Below are 23,749 nucleotides of genomic sequence, written 5' to 3'. Positions count from 1 at the left end.
CCGCCTATACTCTTGCTACAGAAATGTTACTGGAATTCGCCTATACTCTTGCTACAGAAATGTTACTGGGTTCTGCCTATATCGTTGCTACAGAAATGTTACTGGGTTCCGCCTATACTGTTGCTTCAGAAATGTTACAGTGGTCCGCCTATACTCTTGCTACAGAAATGTTACTGGAATTCGCCTATACTCTTGCTACAGAAATGTTACTGGGGTCCGCCTATACTGTGGGTGCACAAAGGTTTCCCATTGTGGTGTTCAGCTACCTGACACATACACAGAATGAAGTGTGTGGGAACACATGGATTTCCCATTGCTATTTAACTCACGGCACCTTGAGTCACACAAGGTGGAGGCTGGGACTGAGCCTGACCCAGGGCCCTCTCACGTACTTCCCACACAGAGTACTGCGGGTCCTACCTCGGTCATGGTTTCTCGGCCTTATTATGCCACCTCCTCCTCCTGCTTGGGGCCTGGGGATCAGCGCTGGGCAACATGTATTTTCTCTCATGTTACTTCAGTTATCTGAGACAGTGGTTTGGGCCCAACAAAAGGAGCGTTACTGCATTAATGAGACGTTCACAGCTGCACTAGCATCCGAGTCCAATTCAGGCGCACAATTACTGAGGGTGTGGGCAGAGGCCAAGGTCCTGGGGGGCAAGAATCAACTGCGCCAGGTTTGGCCTGTGGAACTTCTTAGTGGTTCATCCAGTCTTTGGAGTGATGAAAGCAACCATAACTGATTTAAAGAGACGTTCACAGCTGTACTAACATCCAAGTCCGCTTTATGCCTACGATTACTGAGGGTGTGAGCCAAAGCCGAGGCCCTGGCAGGACGAAACTCTGCCATGTTTGGGCAGTCTGATGAGTTTCCTCATGTGTAATACCATGTTTGAGTTCCTTGGGCTTGCCTATGCTGTGGGTGCACAAAGACTTCCCATTGCAGTGTTTTACCTATCTGGCACAAATACACTGACTGACTAGGGCAGAAATGTGGGCCGAGGCCGAGGTCCTTGGCGGGGTGAAACTCTGCCATGTTTTGGCACTTTGATTTCTTCCTGTGTAATACCATCTTTGTGCACCCACAGCATAGGCGAGCCCAGGGAACTCAAAGACTTCCCATTGCAGTGTTGAGCTATCTGACACCTACACAGAATGAATTGTGTTGGGACACATGGATTTCCAATTGCTATGTAATTCGCGGCACCTTGGGTCACACAAGGTGGAGGCTGGGACCGAGCCTGACCCTGGGCTCACTCACATGCTTCCCACACAGATTATGGCTGCATTGTGGAGATGTGTAGAAGTGCAGGCACTTGAGTCCCCTTTATGCCCACGTTTGCGTCTCCTGAAAATTTTGTGACGCAGGTGGCACAGGATTGCAATGATGATTGTACATCAATTTATCATTAATTCTCAACAGCATTATGGGCTATCGTCCACACTTTCAAATAGGGTCGCTGCCTAGCCCTGCCAACCCTCTGCAGTGTGTGCCTCTGGTTCCTCCTCATTCAGCACACACTTATAAATAGACATGAGGGTGGGGTGGCTATCAAGCGAGTGCGTGGCATGAGGCTAGCTGAACACCGCGCAGGGAAAAGTTTGTGTGCGCTGTGGACGCAGGGTCGTGCGGAGGGTTGGACAGCAATACCAGCATGTAACCCAGGAAAAGAGGCAGCGGTGTCACCTGCAGGCAGTGATTGTCCTTGGTTTCAGGTAGTGTGGTGCTTAGCTAAGATGTGCCAGTGCATGTGCCTTCCTAATGAGGGTTTGTCCCAAGTAAATTGTTAGGGGGGTGACCGCCAGGCTCTTGCCCCCATTTTTGCTTAATAGTGGGACCTGGGAGCCTCAGATGCAGCCATGCATGCTGCCCCTGCTGTTCCCTATTCGTTTCTGTGGTGTTTCCATGACTTTCTGATGTTTTTTGGTGTTTCACAAGTCATCACCTATGCGGAACATCCGTCCCATACAAAAATGCTTGAGTCCCCCATTGACTTCAATGAAGTTCGTTACTCAAAACGAGCTCTCGAGCATTACGAAAAGTTCAACTTGATCAACGAGCACCCGAGCATTTTGGTGCTTGCTCATCTCTACTGACAACCTTTCGCTGACTACTGGTGTCTTCCCTTTGTCCTTTAACCATGCATCCATCACACCTAAACTCAAAAAGCATCCCTTAATCCTTCCTCTCTTTGCAGCTACAATGGCCTATTGCTGCTCCCTTTTCCATCAAAAGTCCAGGAACAGCACATCCACCTTGAACTATTATCCTACCTCTCCTATAACTTGCTATTCAATCATCGGAAATCTGGTTTCTTGTATCTAGAACTCCTAAGTATCTATCAGTTATATCCTCCGCTTTCTCATCTTGCTTCCTATAACTTAACATGGACAAAATGGAACTGATTACCTTTATTTCAGCTCACACAACACCCCCTCATTACTTTAATAAGTGTGGTCAGACCCACAGGGTTTTTGTCACCACCTCATACAGAGTGAGCATTTCTTCCCACATGTATCTTCACCTATGTGGCTTTACTGAGGCCCATAAAATTCTACATTTTTCATCCAAGACACTATGTGAGAGCTTGCTTTTTGTGTTTGATCTTCAGTATTTGTTGGTCATCTTTTTTGATGTGCTTGTCTTTTCATGGTCTGTGTTTGTCGATCCAGCCCACTTCTCCTCTTGATCTTTTGCTTTATATTTTTTTCTGTCATTTATGGTATTATGTGTTGTATATGTCGCTTTTATCCTTGTTTTTCCATTTTATGTATGAATACATGATGTAACATGATGATTTATTGTTGTACAGCCATGCAGCTTAGAGGGAATACAGGTTGGGGGTAGATTTCACAAAGATTACGTTAAAAGCACAAAGGATATAGTGACTATCTATAATTACATGCAATCAGGAAATCTATATGTCTATTGCTTTTGATTAGAATCATGAGGGTTGATAGGTAGCAAATATTGAGATCCAGCTTGCAAATTTTATTTTTTTTATCTATCAAAGCTATCAATGATTATATTGAAATGCGTTGCTAGTCACTTTATGCTAAATATTTCAGCTCCTTATTTGCCACCTTTAGGCATTATTTTGCTTTCCTGGCTACTGCGAAAAGCACAGCTGTGTAATCAGCGTTTTCATGTTCTTTGACAGCTGGTATGATCTCCTTTTTAACCATGTCAAGGCTAAGGTCATTTAGCACCTTTTCTATTATCTTTTCATCCAATGCCAGGGAAGAAAATTTGTGTCTGCCTGCCTGATAAAATGTCATATTGAGTGCATGAAAAAAGACTAGACATCCACCAACTTTCAGCCTCGATGTAAGGATTTTCATGTTGTGCTTGAAATCCTCCTTAGTTTGACAGATGATATTGAATTGGTAAACTGTAAGGACACAATCCACTTCAGGGATGGCCACTGAATTTTTAGAATTGCAGTCAAGTAGATCATACTTAAAGACCTTCTTAACTGCTCTTCTTGCTTGCTCCTCCTTTTCTTTCCATCCATCTCTGGAAAAGAATTAAATGTTAATAATTATAAAAAAATAGTTAAAATACTTCATGTTAAGTCCAATCCTAGCTAAATGATATCCAGCAAGATAAAAATCATGCTACTGAGGTTTCTATTGTTCCCCAAAGGACATGGGAGTTTGACAGCTGGTCCATCTACACGTCCTACGCACTGTGGAATAAGTTGGCGCTATACAAATAAAGATTATTATTAGAGATGAGCGAGCACCAAAATGCTTGGGTGCTCGATACTCGAGACAAACTTTTCACGATGCTCGAGGGTTCGTTTCGAATAACGAACCCCATTGAAGTCAATGGGTGACCCGAGCATTTTTGTATATCGCCGATGCTCGCTAAGGTTTTCATTTGTGAAAATCTGGGCAATTCAAGAAAGTGATGGAAACGACACAGCAACGAATATGGCAGGCGAGGGGCTACATGTTGGGCTGCATCTCAAGTTCCCAGGTCCCACTATTAAACCACAATAGCGGCAAGAGTGCCCCCCCCAACAACTTTTACTTCTGAAAAGCCCTCATTAGCAATGGATACCTTAGCTAAGCACCACACTACCTCCAACAAAGCACAATCACTGCCTGCATGACACTCCGCTGCCACTTCTCCTGGGTTACATGCTGCCCAACACCCTCTCCCCCAGTGTCCACAGCACACACCAAAGTGTCCCTGCGCAGCCTTCAGCTGCCCTCATGCCACGCCACACTCATGTCTATTTATAAGTGCGTCTGCCAGAGGAACCGCAGGCACACACTACAGAGGGTTGGCACGGCAAGGCAGCGACCCTCTTTAAAAGGGGCGGGGCGATAGTCCACAATGCTGTACAGAAGCAATGAGAAATCCAATCCTGTGCCACCTCCATCTGGAGCTGCACACGTGGGCATAGCAATGGGGAACCTATGTGCCACACACTATTCATTCTGTCAAGGTGTCTGCATGCCCCAGTCAGACCGCGTTTTTTTCTATAAATAGTCAAAGGCAGGTACAACTCCGCAATGGGAATTCCGTGTGCACCCACAGCATGGGTGGCTCCCTGGAACCCACCCGCTGTACATAAATGTATCCCATTGCAGTGCCCTGGACAGCAGAGCTAACGTCAGATGAAATGCAGGTGGGCTTCGGCCCACACTGCATGCCCCAGTCAGACTGGGGTTCTTTAGAAGTGGAAACAGATGCATTTACAACTCCCTGTGGACCCACAGCATGGGTGGGTGCCAGGAAGCCACCGGCGGTACATAACAATATCCCATTGCATTGCCCATCACAGCTGAGGTAGTAATGTCATGTTTAATGCAGGTGGGCTTCGGCCCACACTGCATGCCCCAGTCATACTGGGGTTCTTTAGAAGTGGACACATGTAGTTACAACTCCCTGTGGACCCACAGCATGGGTGGCTCCCTGGAAGCCACCGGCGGTACATAAAAATATCCCATTGCATTGCCCATCACAGCTGAGGTAGTAATGTCATGTTTAATGCAGGTGGGCTTCGGCCCACACTGCATGCCCCAGTCAGACTGGGGTTCTTTAGAAGTGGAAACAGATGCATTTACAACTCCCTGTGGACCCACAGCATGGGTGGGTGCCAGGAAGCCACCGGCGGTACATAAAAATATCCCATTGCATTGCCCAACACAGCTGATGTAACGTCAGCTGTAATGCAGGTGGGCTAAAAATTAATTTAATTACACTGTAGGCGAGGGCCCACAAAAATTGCTGTATCAACAGTACTAATGTACATCAGAAAAATTGGCCATGGCCAACCAAGAGGGCAGGTGAAACCCATTAATCGCTTTGGTTAATGTGGCTTAATTGGTAACTAGGCCAGGAGGCAGCCCAGTTAAAATAAAAATTGGTTGAGGTGAAAGTTTCAACGCTTTAATGAGCATTGAAACGTATAAAAATTGTTTAGAAAAATTATATGACTGAGCCTTGTGGGCCTAAGAAAAATTGCCCGTTCGGTGTGATTATGTGAGGTTTCAGGTGGAGGAGCAGGAGGAGGAGGAGGAATATTAGACACAGATTGATGAAGCGAAAAGGTCCCCGTTTTTGATGGGGATACAGAACGATGCTTCCATCCGCGGGTGCAGCCTACGTATTGCTTAGGTATCGCTGCTGTCCGCTGGTGGAGAAGAGAAGTCTGGGGAAATCCAGGCTTTGTTCATCTTGATGAGTGTTAGCCTGTCGGCACTGTCGGTTGACAGGCGGGTACGCTTATCTGTGATGATTCCCCCAGCCGCACTAAACACCCTCTCTGACAAGACGCTAGCCGCAGGACAAGCAAGCACCTCCAGGGCATACAGCGCGAGTTCAGGCCACATGTCCAGCTTCAATACCCAGTAGTTGTAGGGGGCAGAGGCGTCACGGAGGACGGTCGTGCGATCGGCTACGTACTCCCTCACCATCCTTTTACAGTGCTCCCGCCGACTCAGCCGTGACTGGGGAGCGGAGACACAGTCTTGCTGGGGAGCCATAAAGCTGTCAAGGGCCTTAAAGAGTGTTGGCCTGCCTGTGCTGTACATGCTGCCTGATCTCCGCGCCTCCCCTGCTACCTGGCCCTCGGAACTGCGCCTTCGGCCACTAGCGCTGTCGTATGGGACTTTTACCATCAGTTTGTCTGCCAGGGTCCTGTGGTATAGCATCACTCTCGAACCCCTTTCCTCTTCGGGTATGAGAGTGGAAAGGTTCTCCTTATACCATGGGTCGAGCAGTGTGTACACCCAGTAATCCGCAGTGGCCAGAATGCATGTAACGCGAGGGTCACGAGAAAGGCATCCTAACATGAAGTCAGCCATGTGTGCCAGGGTACCTGTACGCAACACATGGCTGTCCTCACTAGGAAGATCACTTTCAGGATCCTCCTCCTCCTCCTCCTCAGGCCATACACGCTGAAAGAATGACAGGCTAGCAGCATGTGTACCCTCACCTGTGGGCCGAGCTGTGTCTTCCCCCTCCTCCTCATCGTCCTCCTCCTCCTCCTCCTCACCGCGCTGAGATATAGACAGGAGGGTGTTCTGACTATCCAGCGACATACTGTCTTCCCCCGGCTCTGTTTCCGAGTGCAAAGCGTCTGCCTTTATGCTTTGCAGGGAACTTCTCAAGAGGCATAGCAGAGGAATGGTGATGCTAATGATTGCAGCATCACCGCTCATCTCCTGGGTAGACTCCTCAAAGTTTCCAAGGACCTGGCAGATGTTTGCCAACCAGGCCCACTCTTCTGAAAATAATTGAGGAGGCTGACTCCCACTGCGCCGCCCATGTTGGAGTTGGTATTCCACTATAGCTCTACGCTGCTCATAGAGCCTGGCCAACATGTGGAGCGTAGAGTTCCACCGTGTGGGCACGTCGCACAGCAGTCGGTGCACTGGCAGATTAAACCGATGTTGCAGGGTGCGCAGGGTGGCAGCGTCCGTGTGGGACTTGCGGAAATGTGCGCAGAGCCGGCGCACCTTTCCGAGCAGGTCTGACAAGCGTAGGTAGCTTTTCAGAAAGCGCTGAACCACCAAATTAAAGACGTGGGCCAGGCATGGCACGTGCGTGAGGCTGCCGAGCTGCAGAACCGCCACCAGGTTACGGTCGTTGTCACACACGACCATGCCCGGTTGGAGGCTCAGCGGCGCAAGCCAGCGGTCGGTCTGCTCTGTCAGACCCTGCAGCAGTTCATGGGCCGTGTGCCTCTTATCGCCTAAGCTGAGTAGTTTCAGCACGGCCTGCTGACGCTTGCCCACCACTGTGCTGCCACGCCGCGAGACACCGACTGCTGGCGACGTGCTGCTGCTGACACATCTTGATTGCGAGACAGAGGTTGCGTTGGAGGAGGAGGAGGAGGAGGAGGAGGGTGGTTTAGTGGAGGAAGCATACACCGCCGCAGATACCACCACCGAGCTGTGGCCCGCAATTCTGGGGGTGGGTAGGAAGTGAGCAGTCCCAGGCTCTGACTCTGTCCCAGCCTCCACTAAATTCACCCAATGTGCCGTCAGGGAGATATAATGGCCCTGCCCGCCTGTGCTTGTCCACGTGTCCGTTGTTAAGTGGAACTTGGCAGTAACCGTGTTGGTGAGGGCGCGTACAATGTTGCGGGAGACGTGGTCGTGCAGGGCTGGGACGGTACATCGGGAAAAGTAGTGGCGACTGGGAACTGAGTAGCGCGGGGCCGCCGCCGCCATCATACTTTTGAAGGACTCCGTTTCCACAACCCTATACGGCAGCATCTCCAGGCTGATAAATTTGGCTACGTGCACGTTTAACGCTTGAGAGTGCGGGTGCGTGGCGGCGTACTTGTGCTTGCGCTCAAACACTTGCGCTAGCGACGGCTGGACGCTGCGCTGACAGACATTGCTAGATGGGGCCGAGGACAGCGGAGGTGAGGGTGTGGGTGCAGGCCAGGAAATGGTAGTGCCTGTGTCCTCAGAGCGGTGTTGGATCTCAGTGGCAGGTTGGGGCACAGGGGGAGAGGCAGCGGTGCAAACCGGAGGCGGTGAACGGCCTTCGTCCCACCTTGTGGGGTGCTTGGCCATCATATGTCTGCGCATGCTGGTGGTGGTGAGGCTGGTGGTGGTGGCTCCCCGGCTGATCTTGGCGCGACAAAGGTTGCACACCACTGTTCGTCGGTCGTCTGCACTCTCAGTGAAAAACTGCCAGACCTTTGAGCACCTCGGCCTCTGCAGGGTGGCATGGCGCGAGGGAGCGCTTTGGGAAACAGTTGGTGGATTATTCGGTCTGGCCCTGCCTCTACCCCTGGCCACCGCACTGCCTCTTGCAACCTGCCCTGCTGCTGCCCTTGGCTACCCCTCTGAAGACCTGTCCTCAGTAGGCGTAGCAAACCAGGTGGGGTCAGTCACCTCATTGTCCTGCTGCTCTTCCTCAGAATCCTCGGTGCGCTCCTCCCTCGGACTTAATGCCCTTACTACTACCTCACTGATAGACAACTGTGTCTCATCGTCATCGGCCTCCTAACCCACTGAAAGGTCTTGAGACAGTTGCCGGAAGTCCCCAGCCTCATCCCCCGGACCCCGGGAACTTTCCAATGGTTGGGCATCAGTCACGATAAACTCCTCTGGTGGGAGAGGAACCACTGCTGCCCAATCTGAGCAGGGGCCCGAGAACAGTTCCTGGGAGTCTGCCCACTCCTCAGAATGTCTCATTGTAATGGAGTGAGGAGGCTGGGAGGAAGAAGGAGCAGCAGCCAGAGGATTCTGAGTTGCAGCAGTGGACGGCACAGAACTGTGGGTGGACGATAGATTGCTGGAAGCACTTTCTGCCATCCACGACAGGACCTGCTCACACTGCTCATTTTCTAATAAAGGTCTACCGCGTGGACCCATTAAATGTGCTATGAATGTGGGGACGCCAGAAACGTGCCTCTCTCCTAATCCCGCAGCAGTCGGCTGCGATACACCTGGATCAGGAGCTCGGCCTGTGCCCACACCCGGACTAGGGCCTCCGCGTCCTCGACCGCGCCCACGTCCTCTAGGCCTACCCCTACCCCTCAGCATGCTGTATTACCAGGAATGCAGAAACACAACACTGTAATTAAATGTGCCACTTATTGGCCTGTGGTTGGAGGCTGAGTTCGCTTACGGAACACCAGAAAATAATTTTGCGCAAGCCTGCTGTAACACTTAGCTGGCTGCGTATTTATTTGGAGAACTACTACCCCCAGCAGACACGGACCCAGAACACTGAGCACAGTGACAGGCAGGCCAAATAGATTTTTTTTCAAGATTTTTTTCAAAAGGACCACTGCGTATATTCAATCTATAATATATGTCTTCTGTCCCTGCCTACACATTTCTGTCCCTGGACTGTGTCACGGAATTGCAGTGTTGCACTGTTATTAACTGCAACAGACCGGTGATTTCAGAGCCAGGAAATAATTTGGCACAAGCCTGCTGTAACACTTAGCTGGCTGCGTATTTATTTGGAGAACTACTACCCCCAGCAGACACGGACCCAGAACACTGAGCACAGTGACAGGCAGGCCAAATAGATTTTTTTTCAAGATTTTTTTTCAAAAGGACCACTGCGTATATTCAATCTAATATATGTCTTCTGGCCCTGCCTACACAATTCTGTCCCTGGACTGTGTCACGGAACTGCAGTGTTGCACTGTTATTAAGTGCAACAGACTGGTGATTTCAGAGTATCAAGCTCGGGTGAGTACGTTCACTCATCTCTAATTATTATCATTATTACTGGAACATTGCAACAGATTACTAACTCCGTTGCAGATACTTGTCTCTTAGAAATCTTGAGTGGTCTAATTGTTTTATATATTGAGCTTAAAGGGATTTTCTGGGACTTTTAGGGCTTCCACTCACTGGCGGTTTTTTCTCCACTGCGATGCAATTCTAAGGTTAAAGTCTCGCATTGCAGTGCGAGGAAAAACGCCGGCAGATACCCGAAAATCGCTGGGATATCGCTGCGACATCGCCAGTCTTTTCAAGGGGGCCAGCGGCAGCAGCGCTAGCCCCATTGAAAAGATATGGAGAATGCCGCGGACTTCTGCCACAGCTGTCACAGCTGTCACAGCTGTGGCAGAAGTCCGCGGCATGCTATCCCATTGCTGCCGATCCCATTGAAAGCAGTGGTTTCTGACAAGCCCCGCAGAATGATTATCGGAGAAGGGCTTGAAATATAAGCCCTTCGCCAATAATCATCAAAAATTGGTTAAAAAAATAATAAAAAAGTTATTCACCGCTCTGGTGCTCAGATGCGTCCTCCGGCTGGCTCCCCGGCACTGCTATCCAGCACTTTCAGCAGACGGGGATTTAAAAATCCCCACCTCCTGAAAGGGCTGTGCGGATTGGCTGAGGGCTCAGCCAATAGCAGCTAGTGCTTAGCTATTGGCTGAGTGCTCAGCCAATGACAGATAGCTCTTAGCTATTCATTCATGAATAGCTAAGATATTGCTATTCTCGAATGAATAGCTAAGAGCTATCTGTCATTGGCTGAGTGCTCAGCCAATAGCTAAGCACTAGCTGCTATTGGCTGAGCCCTCAGCCAATCCGCACAGCACTTTCAGGAGGCGGGGATTTTTTAATCCCCCTCTGCTGAACGTGCTGGACAGCAGTTCCGGGGAGCCAGCCGGAGGACGCGTCTGAGCACCGCAGCGGTGAGTAACCTTTTTTATTATTTTTTATACCACTTTTTGATGATAATCGGCGAAGGGCTTATATTTCAAGCCCTTCTCCGATAATCATTCTGCGGGGCTTGTCAGAAACCACTGCTTTCAATGGGATAGGCAGCAATGTGATAGCATGCAGCGGACTTCTGCCACAGCTGTGACAGCTGTCACAGCTGTGACAGAGGATTCCCTTTATCCCCACGGTCCCAGCGGGGATGAAGGAAACTCCTGCCACAGCTGTGACAGAAGTCCACGGCATTCTCCATATCTTTTCAATGGGGCTAGCGCTGCTGCCGCTGGCCCCATTGAAAAGACTGGCAATGTCGCAGCGATATCCCAGCGATATTCTCGCACTGCTCTGCGAGACTTTTCACTTACTCTCGCAGCGCAGTGGAGAAAAAAACGCCAGTGGGTGGGAGCCCTTACTATTGATGACCATTTCTCAGGATAGGTTATCAACAGTTGATCTTTGGGAATCCACTGCTCAGAATTCCCAGGGATCAGCTGTTACCCTGCCTGCTGTTAGTGTGGACAGTGCTAGTAGCAGGAAGCAGATAGAGCTGTTAACAATGCAGTGGCCCCCATTTGGTGCTACAGGCACAATGCCTATTGAATTCAATGGGAACTGTGCCAGCAGTACCAAACCAGGCCACTGCAATGTGGAGCACACTATCTGCTTCCTGTGTTGTCTGCAATGACAGAGGACCCATATATAAGCTGATAAGCTGATCAGCAGGAAACCCAAATGATGACCCCCCCCCCCCCCACACTGATCAATAATTAAAGTTCTGGAGAACCCCCTTAAGAATGGTTAGTCTCAAGTAATAGATTTTTTTAAAAGATTATAATTATTTTCCAGAAGTATTGGATAAAAGATAACTACACTTATCGAATTGTGGCTTATCAGAGCTGTTGTGGGCGGGTGTCGGCTGTAAGAAACAGTCAGCATCCGCATTGTATGGAGCCGGATCGACCCGTGATTCTCCTCCGTACATACCCCAAACATGTAGGATGTAACTGTATGTCTTGAAGCTTTAATGGGTGAAAGAAGCAGTTGAGAAATTGTTTTGGGGTATAATGCTAACTCATCAGCAATATTTTAGCTGTTTAATTTGTTTTAGCTCTTTTAGTTACATCCATTCATTTTGAACACTTCCATTATGGGCAACTGTATCATATGATCTCTAGTCTCTAGTCTAGTCTGACTACCAGTTGAGAGCTTACCGTCTGAAGGAATTCCTGTGAACTATATGATAACATAATCTTTGATTAAATCCATAGTGTCATAGTAAGTAAGATGAAAATAGACTTGTGTCCATCCAGTTCAGCCTATTATCCTGCAGTGTTGATCCAGAGGAAGGCAAAAAAAACTAACAAGGTAGAAGCCAAACTTCCTTATTTTAGGAAAACAATCCCTTCCTGACTCCAATCTGGCAATCAAAATAAATCCCTGGATGAACAGCCCTTGTGGAGTAATCAGTGACTATAGAATGTTATATTGTTACACAGAAGAAAGGCATCCAGGTCCATTTTGAAGTCACTTAGTGAGCTCACTGTTCCCAGCTCCTCGAGCAGAGAGCTCCATAGTCTCAGTGCTCTTACAGTAAAGAACTCCCTTCTATGTTGGTGTAGAAACCTTCTTTCTTCTAATCCACATGTGTCAAACTCAAAGCCTATCCTTAGGATAGACAATAGTTAATCGTCTGCTACCTGCTGCTAGGAATTCCAACCTTCAGCTGATCAGAGGCCCACTGACAGCACCACAAACACACAGTGGTTGGAACAGAAGCCGCTGCTCCGACCCATGTAGTGGTTGGTACTTGCAATTGCAAGTACAGCTTCTATTGATTCCAAAATCCTATTGATTTCAATGGGCAATTGTGTTTTGTAATACAGACCAAAATAGTATGTGATGCGTTTTTCTTTATGTGCAAAAAATGCATGGCTAAATATGCCAATGCAAATCAATTGTGTTTAAGCTGTTCATATCGTACACAAAAAAAAATACATGGAGCGGAAAAACGCTTGTGTGAACGAACCCTTGGAAGGCAACCATAAAGTTGATGTTGCCCTCGGTGAAAATGAGTTTGACACCACTATTCTAGATGTACAGGATGACCACTTATTACAGTCCAAGCCCTGGATATAAATAGATCACGGGAGAGATCTCTGGATTGACCCCTAATATATTTATACATCGTTATTAGGTCCGCCCTCAGCCGTCTTTTTTCTAAACTAAATAACCCCAATTTTAATTACCTGTCTGAGTATTTTGTTCCGCCCATTCCGTTTATTACTTTAGTTGCCCAACATTAAACACGCTAAGGGTGCGGTGATGTAATATGTGAATTCATACAATGATTAGCTGTAGACTTAAGGTCCATTTAGATGGGATGAATGTCGGGCAAACAATGCCCGACACTCGTCCCTGTGTGTCTTTGCTCCCAGCTATTGCACGGGAGCTAGTAGCGCTGGCTCACTCACAGAGCATACGGAAGATGTTTCCTTCACCCCTGCTAGTTAAAATTATTCCCTGCAGCACATGTGGCAGATGCAGCAGAGGAATTCTTCAATTCTCAACCGCAGCTGTCACCTATGACAGCTGCGGTAGAGAATCCTGCTGCCGGCATTCCCCTCAATCGCTTTTCAGGGAAGGACTTCCTAAGCCCTTCCCTGAAAAGCCATTTAATAAGTGTATTTAAAAAAATAAATAAATAAATAAATACTCGCCTCCCTTCAGCTGCCGGGGCTCAGCTGCGACGTCTGCTGCTGTGCCCGGCTCTGTAGTTCTGAGCTACCAGCAGCCGGGAATTTAAAATCCCAGCCTGCTGGTAGCTCTGATTGTGATTGGCTGAAGCGCTTCAGCCAATCACAATCAGAGCTACCAGCAGGTGGGGATTTTAAATCCCCGGCTGCTAATAGCTCAGCAGTGCTACAGAGCTGGGGACAGCGGCAGAAGTCGCGGCTGAGCCCCGACAGCCGTCAATGGCTTTTCAGGGAAGGGCTACATAAGCCCTTCCCTGAAAAGATATTTAAAATAGTGTTAACAAAATAAAATTATATACTCACCTGCCAAGGCTCAGCCGCGACTTCTGCCGCTGTCCCCGACTCTGTAGTAGGGAGCTATCAGCAGCCGGGGATTTAAAATCCCCGCCTGCTGGTAGCACTGATTGTGCTTGGCAGAGCCGGGGACAACCAGGAGAAGACACGGCTGAGTCCGGCAGCCGAAGGGAGGTGAGTATTTATTTATTTTTATTTTTTACAGTTATTTAAATGGCTTTTCAGGGAAGGGCTTATGAAGCGCTTCCCTAAAAAGCCATTGACGGGGTGCCAGCAGCAGAATCCTCTACCACAGCTGATATGTGTGACAGCTGCGGTAGAGAATTAAAGAATTCCCCTGCTGCATCTGCCACAGATGTGGCAGATGTAGCAGCAGGGAATTCTTTTAACTAGCGGGAGTGAAGGAAACATCTACCGCATGCCGCAGATTTGCTTTTCATGCCCGCAGGGGTCACAGCAGTGGCGGAGGGTAAGGTTTTTTGTTTTTTTTTAACACTTATATGTAAAGCCCTTACCTGAAAAGAATGCAGGGGGCCAGCAGAGCATTGTTTTCAATTAAAAACAATGCGTGCATTCCCTATGGTGTGTTCACATGTCCCATCTTTGCAGGAAGCACCTGCAAAGTACGGACATGTGAACACACCATAGGGAATGCATTGTTGTAAATACAAACGTGTGAGCCCACCCTAAGGGTGCCCACCCACTGGCGTTTTTTTTCACTGCGAAATTCGCAGGTTGTTTTTTTTCTGCAGGGGGTCTATGGGACTTGTAATGTAAAAATCGCGATCGCGCAAAATCACGATTTACCGCGATATCGCGATTTTAGCTTTGCATGTCCCATAGCCCAAAGACCCCTGCAGAAGAAAAAAACCGCTGCGAATTTCACAGTAAAAAAACGCTAGTGGGTGGGCACCCTAAGAAGGGACCAAAATGTCCGACAACCCATTATTAGCATATCCAGGTATATGCAAGGCATATACAAGAGCTTTCCCATTATCATATATATTATTTAGGAAAAAACATGCCTGAGTGCTCCTTTGAGACAAGAAAAAGGTGTTGTACTGATTTCCTAATGTATATTAGATAAGTTTGTCTGAAACATCTATTGTTGTCACTGTTGCTGTACGGCTCTTATTTTTGACAGTGGGGATGGAACTAAGCTATGTCCTGGCCAATTGTAATTTTGTCATGTTCCCATATTTTTACAGCACCATTTAGTGGACTTTATAATGTACCTTTGTACAAGGGAAATATTGGATAATAAGAATGACGAACATGATCATAATTACTGTTCTGTTTTGATGGGAAAAAGGATTCTCAGTATTTACAAATTGTATAGCACTCATGTTCAAATGTTACATAGATGGGCTCACATACTCGTTGCCTTCCAGTCCACTGACTAATTGGGCAGGGTATGACCAATCTGTGGCTTCATCACTATTCTCCAACCATTGCTTGAAGTGGTTGACACTGGCATCTGTGAACTCCATCACATAAATTTCTTTGAAGTATTTGCTGGCCGAGAAGAGTGGAGAGACCATTCCCCCAGCACTTGATTCAAGCATTATGTCTCCTTCCACCAGTCCTGTAGAAAAGAGAAGATAAACAAGAATTGGCCAAATAGAATTGAACTGTGAATTAAGGATGTTGGCTGAGAAGAGCAGGTAGGTTTTACTCAACATACTATCATAATGAACCCCACAACAGTCATGTTAAAATTGAAAAAACGCTCAGAAAAATTTAATTTTTTATTGCAAATTTTGAATTTGTCACATGTAAATATATTTGATGTAGAACTCCTTAGACGCTTTAAGTGCATTTTTGACCCCTCAGTGACCTAACTAATGTTAGCGTTTAGAGCCATTAAATTGTACCCCTTTTATGCTCCAGTGGTCATTTTTTTTATCAATGTAGCTGTATGACACCTTGTATTTTATGGAACCAATTTTGGGTACATATAAAGTATTGAATAACTTTGAGGTTTTTTTTTTTTGCTGGGGCCAATGGAAAAAAAGCTATTTTACCACATTTTTTTGTGATTTATTTTTATGCCATTCACAGTGTGGTATAATTATTATCTTACCTTTATTATATGAGTCATTACAATTATGACAACACCATAATTATAGAGCTTTTATTATGTTTTACAATTTTTGCAGAATTTAATTTTTTTTTTTACAAAAGGATCAAAACCTTTTTATTTTTCACTTCACAGAGCTGTATTAGGTTTTACGTTTGTGTTGGCAAGTGAGCACAGGGCTATCCATGGTAACATGATCGTTACCATGGATTGTGAACATCAGGTAAAACAAGCACTGATCAACACTTCTGCCTATTTTCTACAAAGGATGTTGACCAAGGATCCGACTGAGCGGGAATATCACCCCAGTAAAGGGCAGCCTAGCAGTTTTCGGATCTGGGCCCTTGCTGCACTTAGGAACACAAGCACCCAGGCTAGGACGCATATACATGCCAACCAACAGGGACAACTAACAGGATAAAATGAGTTCATGATGCCACCACACAGCAGCCAATACGCAAATGCTAGTAGCAGATGTTAATGCTATAAATACCAGGTATTTGTTGACATTTTGGCCAAAATATGGAAGCTAGTGGGCCACATCACAGTTACTAGCAATTTCGCTAGTCCTTACACTAACCAGGAGACCAGCGGCATAACAAAACAAAACACAAACCTTTTATGCAGCCACCACACATAGAACCTGCTTACAAAACACAGAGAGAATGAGAACAGAGAAAGCTAACCACACCCACACCTGGGAAGACAGCTTTATTTGTACTGACCTGGAGTGATTGGCTAACTGAAGACACACACAGGCCAGCCAGCACAATCCCCCACACCTGAGCAGGAGAACGCCAAAGCAACTGTAGCACCACAGATCTCAGGAGACGGACGAGACATTAGGCTTGTTTGTTGTCTGACAACTTGTAAATTTTATTGGTACAATTTTAAGTTATAATTGATGTTAAATCTATTTTTTTATTCCTGCTTAGGGGAAATAATTTATTCAGAAAATTGTACATTTTAATTTTTTTTCTTTCAATGGAATTTTCTGTGCTTTATAAATAATGTAATATTTGTAGGTCTTTTTTTGTTCTTTAAATTTTTTCAATATTTAACCCCTTAGTGACCAGCCCTTTGCCTGCTGGGCTTCATTCCTAGAGGGCATAAAAAAAGCTTCCTCTGGAGAATAAAGCCCTGCAGGCTCGGGACATAACAGGTCCATGCTGTCGCCTACCAGACGTAGCCGACATCCTGGAACTGTCATCCCAGGCCGCGACGATCACAATAAAGTCATTGTAAAATAAATAAAAGTTCGTTTCAGCTCACATTACGGATTGGATCTGTAAGGGGAGCTGATAATACTCACCCCAATCCTCCACGATGTCCTCCCATCATTCCAGTCCTGCAGGACCTGATGCCGGCGTCTGTGCATGTGCGCCAAACGGCATTACATCACATGGATGCGCAGAGGGCTGGGAGGCCCTGGAAATGTAGAAACTCCCTGCTTCCGGCTAGACTGAGTAACTGAGAGCAGGGAACTGACACCGGGAGCTGCTGTATGTGGTTCCTGGTCACATGATCGCTGCTATCCAATGGATAACAATGATCATGTAAAAGTTTAGAAAAGTTGAAAAAGTATTAAAAAAAAGAATAAAGTTTGTTTCATCTCTCCTCATGGATCATATCCATGAGGGGAGATGAAATTAAGTACCTAATGCCCCTGGATTTATCCGTGGACCTTACTCCGACTTCTGCGCATGCGTGCATCGCCAAAATGGTGGACGCATGTGCAAAAGCCACAGATTGCCAGGGTAATTTAAAATCTCCCCGCACCTGGCTACTAAATGTAGCCGAGAGCCTGGAGATTTCATGGGGGTATGCGGAGTATGTGGTTCTTGGTCACGTGATTGCTGTTATCGAATGGATCGGATCCATAACAGATCCAATCCATGAGGGGAGGTGAGAGTACTTAACTTAGGCCACTGGTGATGTCCTCCAATGGGATCCTTATCCGTGGACCTTTCCCCAGGTTTGGCGCATGCACCCATCGCCAAAGTGGCAGACGCGAGCACAGAAGCTGGGGAGGGAACAGAAAATTTTAAATTTCCTTGCTCCTGGTTACTAAAGATAGCCGAGAGCTTGGAACAGTATTGGAGGGCTGTAATGAGCGGTCCCCAGTCATGTAATCACCGTTACCCAATGAATAAGGGCGATTATGTAAAAGTTAAAAGACAGTTAAAGTTTGATGCTTCGTTCAGTTTGGGCCCCGTTGTGCATCCAGACAGAAGATTAGGGCCACAAAGGGTATGTTTCTGAACACATGACAAATGGGGGTATCCATTTTGGGGTGAAAGCCTTCATTCATATGTGTGCTGTATAAAAAAAATATTTTTAAAATGACACAATTGCCAAATAAACAAAAATTGTAATTTTTTCCTTCTGCTTTGCTTCGATTCATTTAAAAATTGTGGGGTCAAAATACACAGTACACCCCTAGATGAATTCAATAAGGGGTCTAGTTTCCAAAATGGGGGTTATTTGTGTGGGTTCCCTGTCGTTTTGGCCGCTCAAGGGCTCTACAAGTGCGCAATGGGGCCTAAAACGCCTTCAAACAAAATGTCTGATCTGAAAGCCACTGACTGCTTCTTTTTGGTTTGGGCCCCATTGTGCATATGGACATAAGATTAGGGCCACAATGGGTATGTTTCTGAACGCAGGACAAACAGGGGTATCCATTTTGGGGTGTAAATCGTCATTTTCATGTGCATAATAGAAAAAAAATCCTGTCTTTAAAATTACATATTTGCAAAAATATGAAATTTAGTTTTTTTCTCAAATACTCATGTCACCCCTCAGTGAATACATTTTGGGGTATAGTTTTTTTTTAAATTGGGTCATTTGTGGTGGTATCTATCATTCTGACAAATATGAGTCTTTGCAATGTTGGCTTGGTGCAGGAAAACTAAGTGTTCCTTAAAATGTCGATTATCAATGTTAAATTTGTACGTCTCCTAAATGGTTAAAAAAACCCAAAAACGAACGTTTCTCCAATGTGCACCAAGAATAATGTAAACTTATGGCAATATATATCTCATCAAAAAATTGTACAGTATGTTTGAGATATTTCAGTTGGAAATGTAAAAAACTTTTCCAATTTTGACACTTTTAATAAATATACACAAATTCTATCAGTCTATTTTTACCACCTCAATGAAGTACAATATGTGGCAAGAAAAAAAACAGAATCCCTTGTATATGGAAAATCTTTTGCACTGTTATTCCATGTTAAAGCGACACATGTGAGATTTCCAAAATTAGTCTTGGTCATTAAGGCGCAAACAGGCTTCATCACTAAGGGTTTAAAGCCTTGCTTAAGTGGAAAAAAGTTAAAAAAAAATTAAAAAGTGCTTCACACTTGCGAGAAAATTGTGAGATTTTCTCACAATGCGAGAATGAGTGAAAATGCAGGATAATGAAACCAATGATTTTCGATGCTTCTACGCCGCACACTGTCCCTTCTGCACCACCTGCTATCTTTCAGCATCACCCGCTGTCCCTTCTGTGCAACCCTCTGTCCCTTCTGCACCGCCTTGCTGTCCCTTCAGCACCACGCCTCTCCTTCAGCATCGCCTGCTGTCCCTCCAGTATCGCCAGCTGTCCCGTCAGCAACACCCCTCTCTTTCAGTGTCACCCTGCTGTCACTTCAGCACCACTCGCTTTCCTTCAGCACCACCAACCACTCTTCAGCGCTGCCTGCTGTCCCTTCAGCACCACTCGCTCCAGTGTAGCACTACTTGCTCTTCTTCAGTGCCACCCGCAGTCTCTACTGTGCCACCTGCTGTCCCTACTATGCCGCCTGCTGTACCTTATGCGTAGCCCGCTCTCCTTCAGCGCACCCGCTGTCCCTTCTGTGTCATCAGCTGTCCCTTTTACACTGTCCGCTCTCCTTTCTGCGCTGTCTGCTGTCTTTTTTGTGACACCCGCTGTCCCTTCTGTACCACCCTCTCTCCTTCCACGCCGCCCACACTCTTTCAGTGCTGCCCGCTGTCACTTCTACTCAGCTGTCTCTTCTGCATCACCCCACCATCTCTTCTATGCTGCCCCGCTGTCCTTCATTGCTGCCCCGCTGTCCTTCAGTGCTGCTCCGCTGTCCTTCAGTGCTGCTCCGCTGTCCTTCAGTGCTGCCCTGCTGTCTTTCAGTGCTGCCCCACTGTCCTTCAGTGCCGCCTGCTGCCCTTCAGTAGCAGCTGCACCCCATCAGCATCGGCCGCTGTAAATTTAGTAATGCCCCCTCTACTTCAGTACCACCCACTCACGCTCGCTTAGCAATGATTCACTGTCCTCAGGCTCGCGCTCATGTACTTAACATAGGATGTTTAGGCTGTCCTTGCAGGTCACTCACTGTACCAATCTCCAATTGTAGGATTTTACGGCACCTGTAAGGATATCACTAATCTAATGACAGCAAAATCGTCCACCAAAGGTCAGACAACGGAGTGAAAGTGGGGTGTAGGAAAAAGGCCGTAGGCTTATTAATATTAGATAAATGATGTTTTCACTCCTGCAATGCTGCATGAAAAAAAATTGCAGCATTTCCTTTGTTTTTGCGACATCGCCCATTGTTCTCAATAGGGTCAGTGCTGCTGCAATGGGAGAACATCATGATCCCGTAATGCGGCTGTGACAGCTGCTGTGGGGAATTCCTTAAGCTCGCAGGCATGCTTGGCTGTCACATCCAGGGTTTTACACATGTTCTCAATGGGGCCGGCGGCAGCAACGCTGTCACGATTGAAAACAGTGGAAGAACATTGTGATCTCCTGCTACGGCTGTGATGCAAGACTGTTGTCATGTGAAAACGCCTTGCAGCTGTGGGTATTCAGAAGGATTGCGAGGGCAATATCAGGCTGTGAATCACAGACCAATATCACCCTCGCCAGTGTGCAGGAGCCCTAAAGTGCATAAATGCCACAGTTGGCAATTGCTGCAGCATCTTTGGGTTTAAATGGTGTAGAGGAGTGATTAGATTACCAAGTCTTCATTATTTCACTCCTTTTCTGAGAAAACCATATATGTGACTGATGGGGATGATAACATGAACAAAGAATTCTGTCATCCCTCTCCTGGGACAGGGAGCTATACAGAAGAATCACAGATTATCTCTGTTGCCGCTGCTCTCCCCTCGCTCTCCCTCCTCCCTCTGAACACACATTAAAAAAAGACAGCTGTAAATTCAGTATTCCATACTCAACTTCAAATGGCTGTAGCTCCAGTTCTGAAAGGGTTACAAACATGCTTCCAGTGTAATATTAAAGCCACAAATCTCTATAAAAACTTTTAACCTGTACGTTTTTTTTTATTAATTATGCTAAATAAATGCTATGTCATCATTATTATACTAATATTCAAGTGTATAATTATATCACTCAGTGTAATCAAATAAACAGAGACAATAAATCAAAATTCCATTAAGATAACTTCATTTATCTCATAGTTCAGATCACAGGCATTTCATACTCACAGCCCAGATCTGGCACCTCAGGGACCAGTAATGCTGAAAAATATACAGCAGTTTACCATAAAAGGGCTTAAACTCCTAAGTCTGAAGAACACAGCTATATTAATCAAAGTAGAAAGCCCAATGTGCTAGTCAAGATGTGTGAAAGACCAAGATTGATGTGTTTTCCCTAGTCACACACTATACACTATCAGCAATCAAGCAGAGTGACTACCCTGATACGTGCAACAATGCTTTTTTGAGGCTTAGTCCTCTTGTTGTGCACTATGGCATCTTATGAAAAGATCCAACACTCTTTCTCTCTATATCCTGACACATTTCCCCATTCTGTGGATTTAAAAGTGCTCTCTCGCCTCTTTCATAATAGACAGATATGATATCCACTGGATATGCTGGAGTTCTAGTATATTATCCCTGCTTATATACATATATCAGGTAAAATATGTATACACTTGAATATCAGTATTTAGAAGCAGTACAAAACAGAACTGCGTGAAGAGGGATGATCCATAAAGTGTTAGAGAGTCAGCCCCGACTTAATAGATAAAGATAGATGTTATTGATGACTTATAGAATTTTTTTTTAGCGTAATTAGTAATGAAAGTAATTTTTTTTTCTTTTCTGTGGAATGTTATGTTGTAAATCTAAGTCCCATAAGATGCTAATGGGCTTCCATTCAAAATAAGTATCAGGCTTTCCTTGAACTGTCATATAAAGTTCCCGGACTTCACAAAGTGCACAAGTAACTTCTACACCCTCTATCGATACACTCCTGTTCTATGCGCTGTATATCACTAGACCCTAGGAAACCAATCTTTTCTCCTCATAATTATGTCCCAGTGTACACAAGTAACTTAGTTATACAGACCAGAAGAAAACAATTCATGTAGTCGTTTCAAAGGCTGAACCGTGGAATCTTCTGTGTGATAGACATCTCCATGGGAAAAGTGAGTCTCCAGGAAATCTTTGGCATTCCACTCTTCTGAAAGGCAATGCTTAAGAACGGTGTAAGGCATTGTCACTGCTTGATGTGCTGTTAAGAGATTCTGGAGTTTATTCCTTATAAGCCATCCAGAGGAATGTATTGCATCTTATGACTCATGTTATATCAGGTGTTACTGAATGATATTTGCTCAGAGAATGTGGACAAATACTTTATGTTTGTGCTTTTGCTCTAGACACCTTGTGATTTCATAATATATGTGAGGAGGAGAGGGGCGGGGGGGGGGGGGGGACTTTTATTAGTTCAAAAGATGTCATCGGTAGGATTCCAAGAGCTGAGCCCTCTCTTGGACTTAAATAGAAATGTGTTGCATTGAACTTCCATTTTATTTGAAGAATTTAGAAGAGTCCAAAGATTGATAGGTATCTGTTAATAAAGCTTCTACTATGCTGCTCTGATTTTTCAAAAGGCTGATATAGGTTGCAATATGCTTTCCTCCATCAGGATACACAGAGGTTGGAGCGTAAACCGCTGTTCCGAACTCTGTGTAGAGGCTGGCACTTGCAATTGCAGGCACAGCTGTCATTGAAATGAATGAGACCCCAGTCTTCAATTGTAAGTGCAGCTCCCATTGATTTCAGTGAGAGCTGCACCTGCAAATATGAGCGCTGGCACTATACAGGGGTTGAAGCAGCGCTTCCACTCTGACCCCAGTATAACCTTGGGCAAGTATGGGGTCACTTTTACTACTGGGAGCACTATGGGGGAACTGTTACTACTGCAACCACTAAGCAGGTAACTATTATTACAGGGGCCAATATAGGGGACACTGTTAGTACTGGGACCACTATAGGGGTCACAGTTAGGGCTTCTTCACATGGGAGTAAGTGCATTTCAGTCGTAAAAATATGCTGTGTTTTGTGTGACCAAAAATCTCTTATTCCAGCGTGTTTTTATGTGGGCGAAAGCACTGTGTCTTTGCACACTTCAAAAAGAATGCAGATAGGCTCATTAAAATGGTGCACAAAAACAGTGACTACACAAGATTACAACATATTCACGGCATATTTGCAACCGCCTATTCCCTTGCACATAAAAATATGCTGATATGAATGAACCCATTGAAATCAATGGCTTCTATTTATCATGTATTATGCCACCAAAAATTGCGCACAAATCCACTCATGTGAATGAACTTGTATCTTTCTTTTCTCGCATAAGCACATAAGAACGCAATGACATGCACACTTGCTGCGTGCCGCCAATCACCATACACCATCTTGGCACGTTTGGGATCATAATACACGTCAAGATAGTGCATGCCACAATTTTGTTTGCGCAAGTTGCTACCTTCTATCTGCCATTTTGCAGTACAAAGGAAGACTACAGAGTTGGGTACACTTCAGTGTGCTTTTCTGTAAAATGAAGAGAAATTTTGCCAATGTGAGGCCTCTACTAGGGATGAGCGAGCGTACTCGGAAAAGCACTACTCGCTCGAGTAATTTGCTTTATCCGAGTATCGCTGTGCTCGTCCCTTAAGATTCGGGTGCCG

General features: G+C 45.9%; 1 protein-coding gene across 1 annotated transcript; it reads right to left on the bottom strand.

Moving 5' to 3' along the window:
• Positions 1-2,785: 2,785 nt before the first annotated feature.
• Positions 2,786-22,357, bottom strand: LOC136632505 (nicotinamide N-methyltransferase-like). Its single transcript, XM_066607434.1, has 3 exons — positions 22,123-22,357; positions 15,090-15,297; positions 2,786-3,517 (listed from the first exon to the last, which is right to left on the bottom strand). Exons 1-3 carry the CDS (start codon positions 22,268-22,270, stop codon positions 3,094-3,096), a joined length of 780 nt encoding a protein of 259 aa, XP_066463531.1. The 5' UTR covers positions 22,271-22,357; the 3' UTR covers positions 2,786-3,093.
• Between the last annotated feature and the right edge of the window lie 1,392 nt (positions 22,358-23,749).

This window comes from Eleutherodactylus coqui, chromosome 6 (genome assembly GCF_035609145.1).
Source record: "Eleutherodactylus coqui strain aEleCoq1 chromosome 6, aEleCoq1.hap1, whole genome shotgun sequence".
NCBI classification, from domain to species: domain Eukaryota; kingdom Metazoa; phylum Chordata; class Amphibia; order Anura; family Eleutherodactylidae; genus Eleutherodactylus; species Eleutherodactylus coqui.
This window is presented reverse-complemented; position numbering and strand designations above follow the sequence as displayed.

Coding starts and splice junctions, on each gene's coding strand:
- LOC136632505 (XM_066607434.1), bottom strand. CDS start 22,270: ATGCCTTACACCGTTCTTAAGCATTGCCTTTCAGAAGAGTGGAATGCC. Junction 15,298..22,122: donor ACATGAATTGTTTTCTTCTG/GTCTGTATAACT, acceptor TCTTTTCTACAG/GACTGGTGGAAGGAGACATA. Junction 3,518..15,089: donor AGTGGACTGGAAGGCAACGA/GTATGTGAGCCC, acceptor ATTCTTTTCCAG/AGATGGATGGAAAGAAAAGG.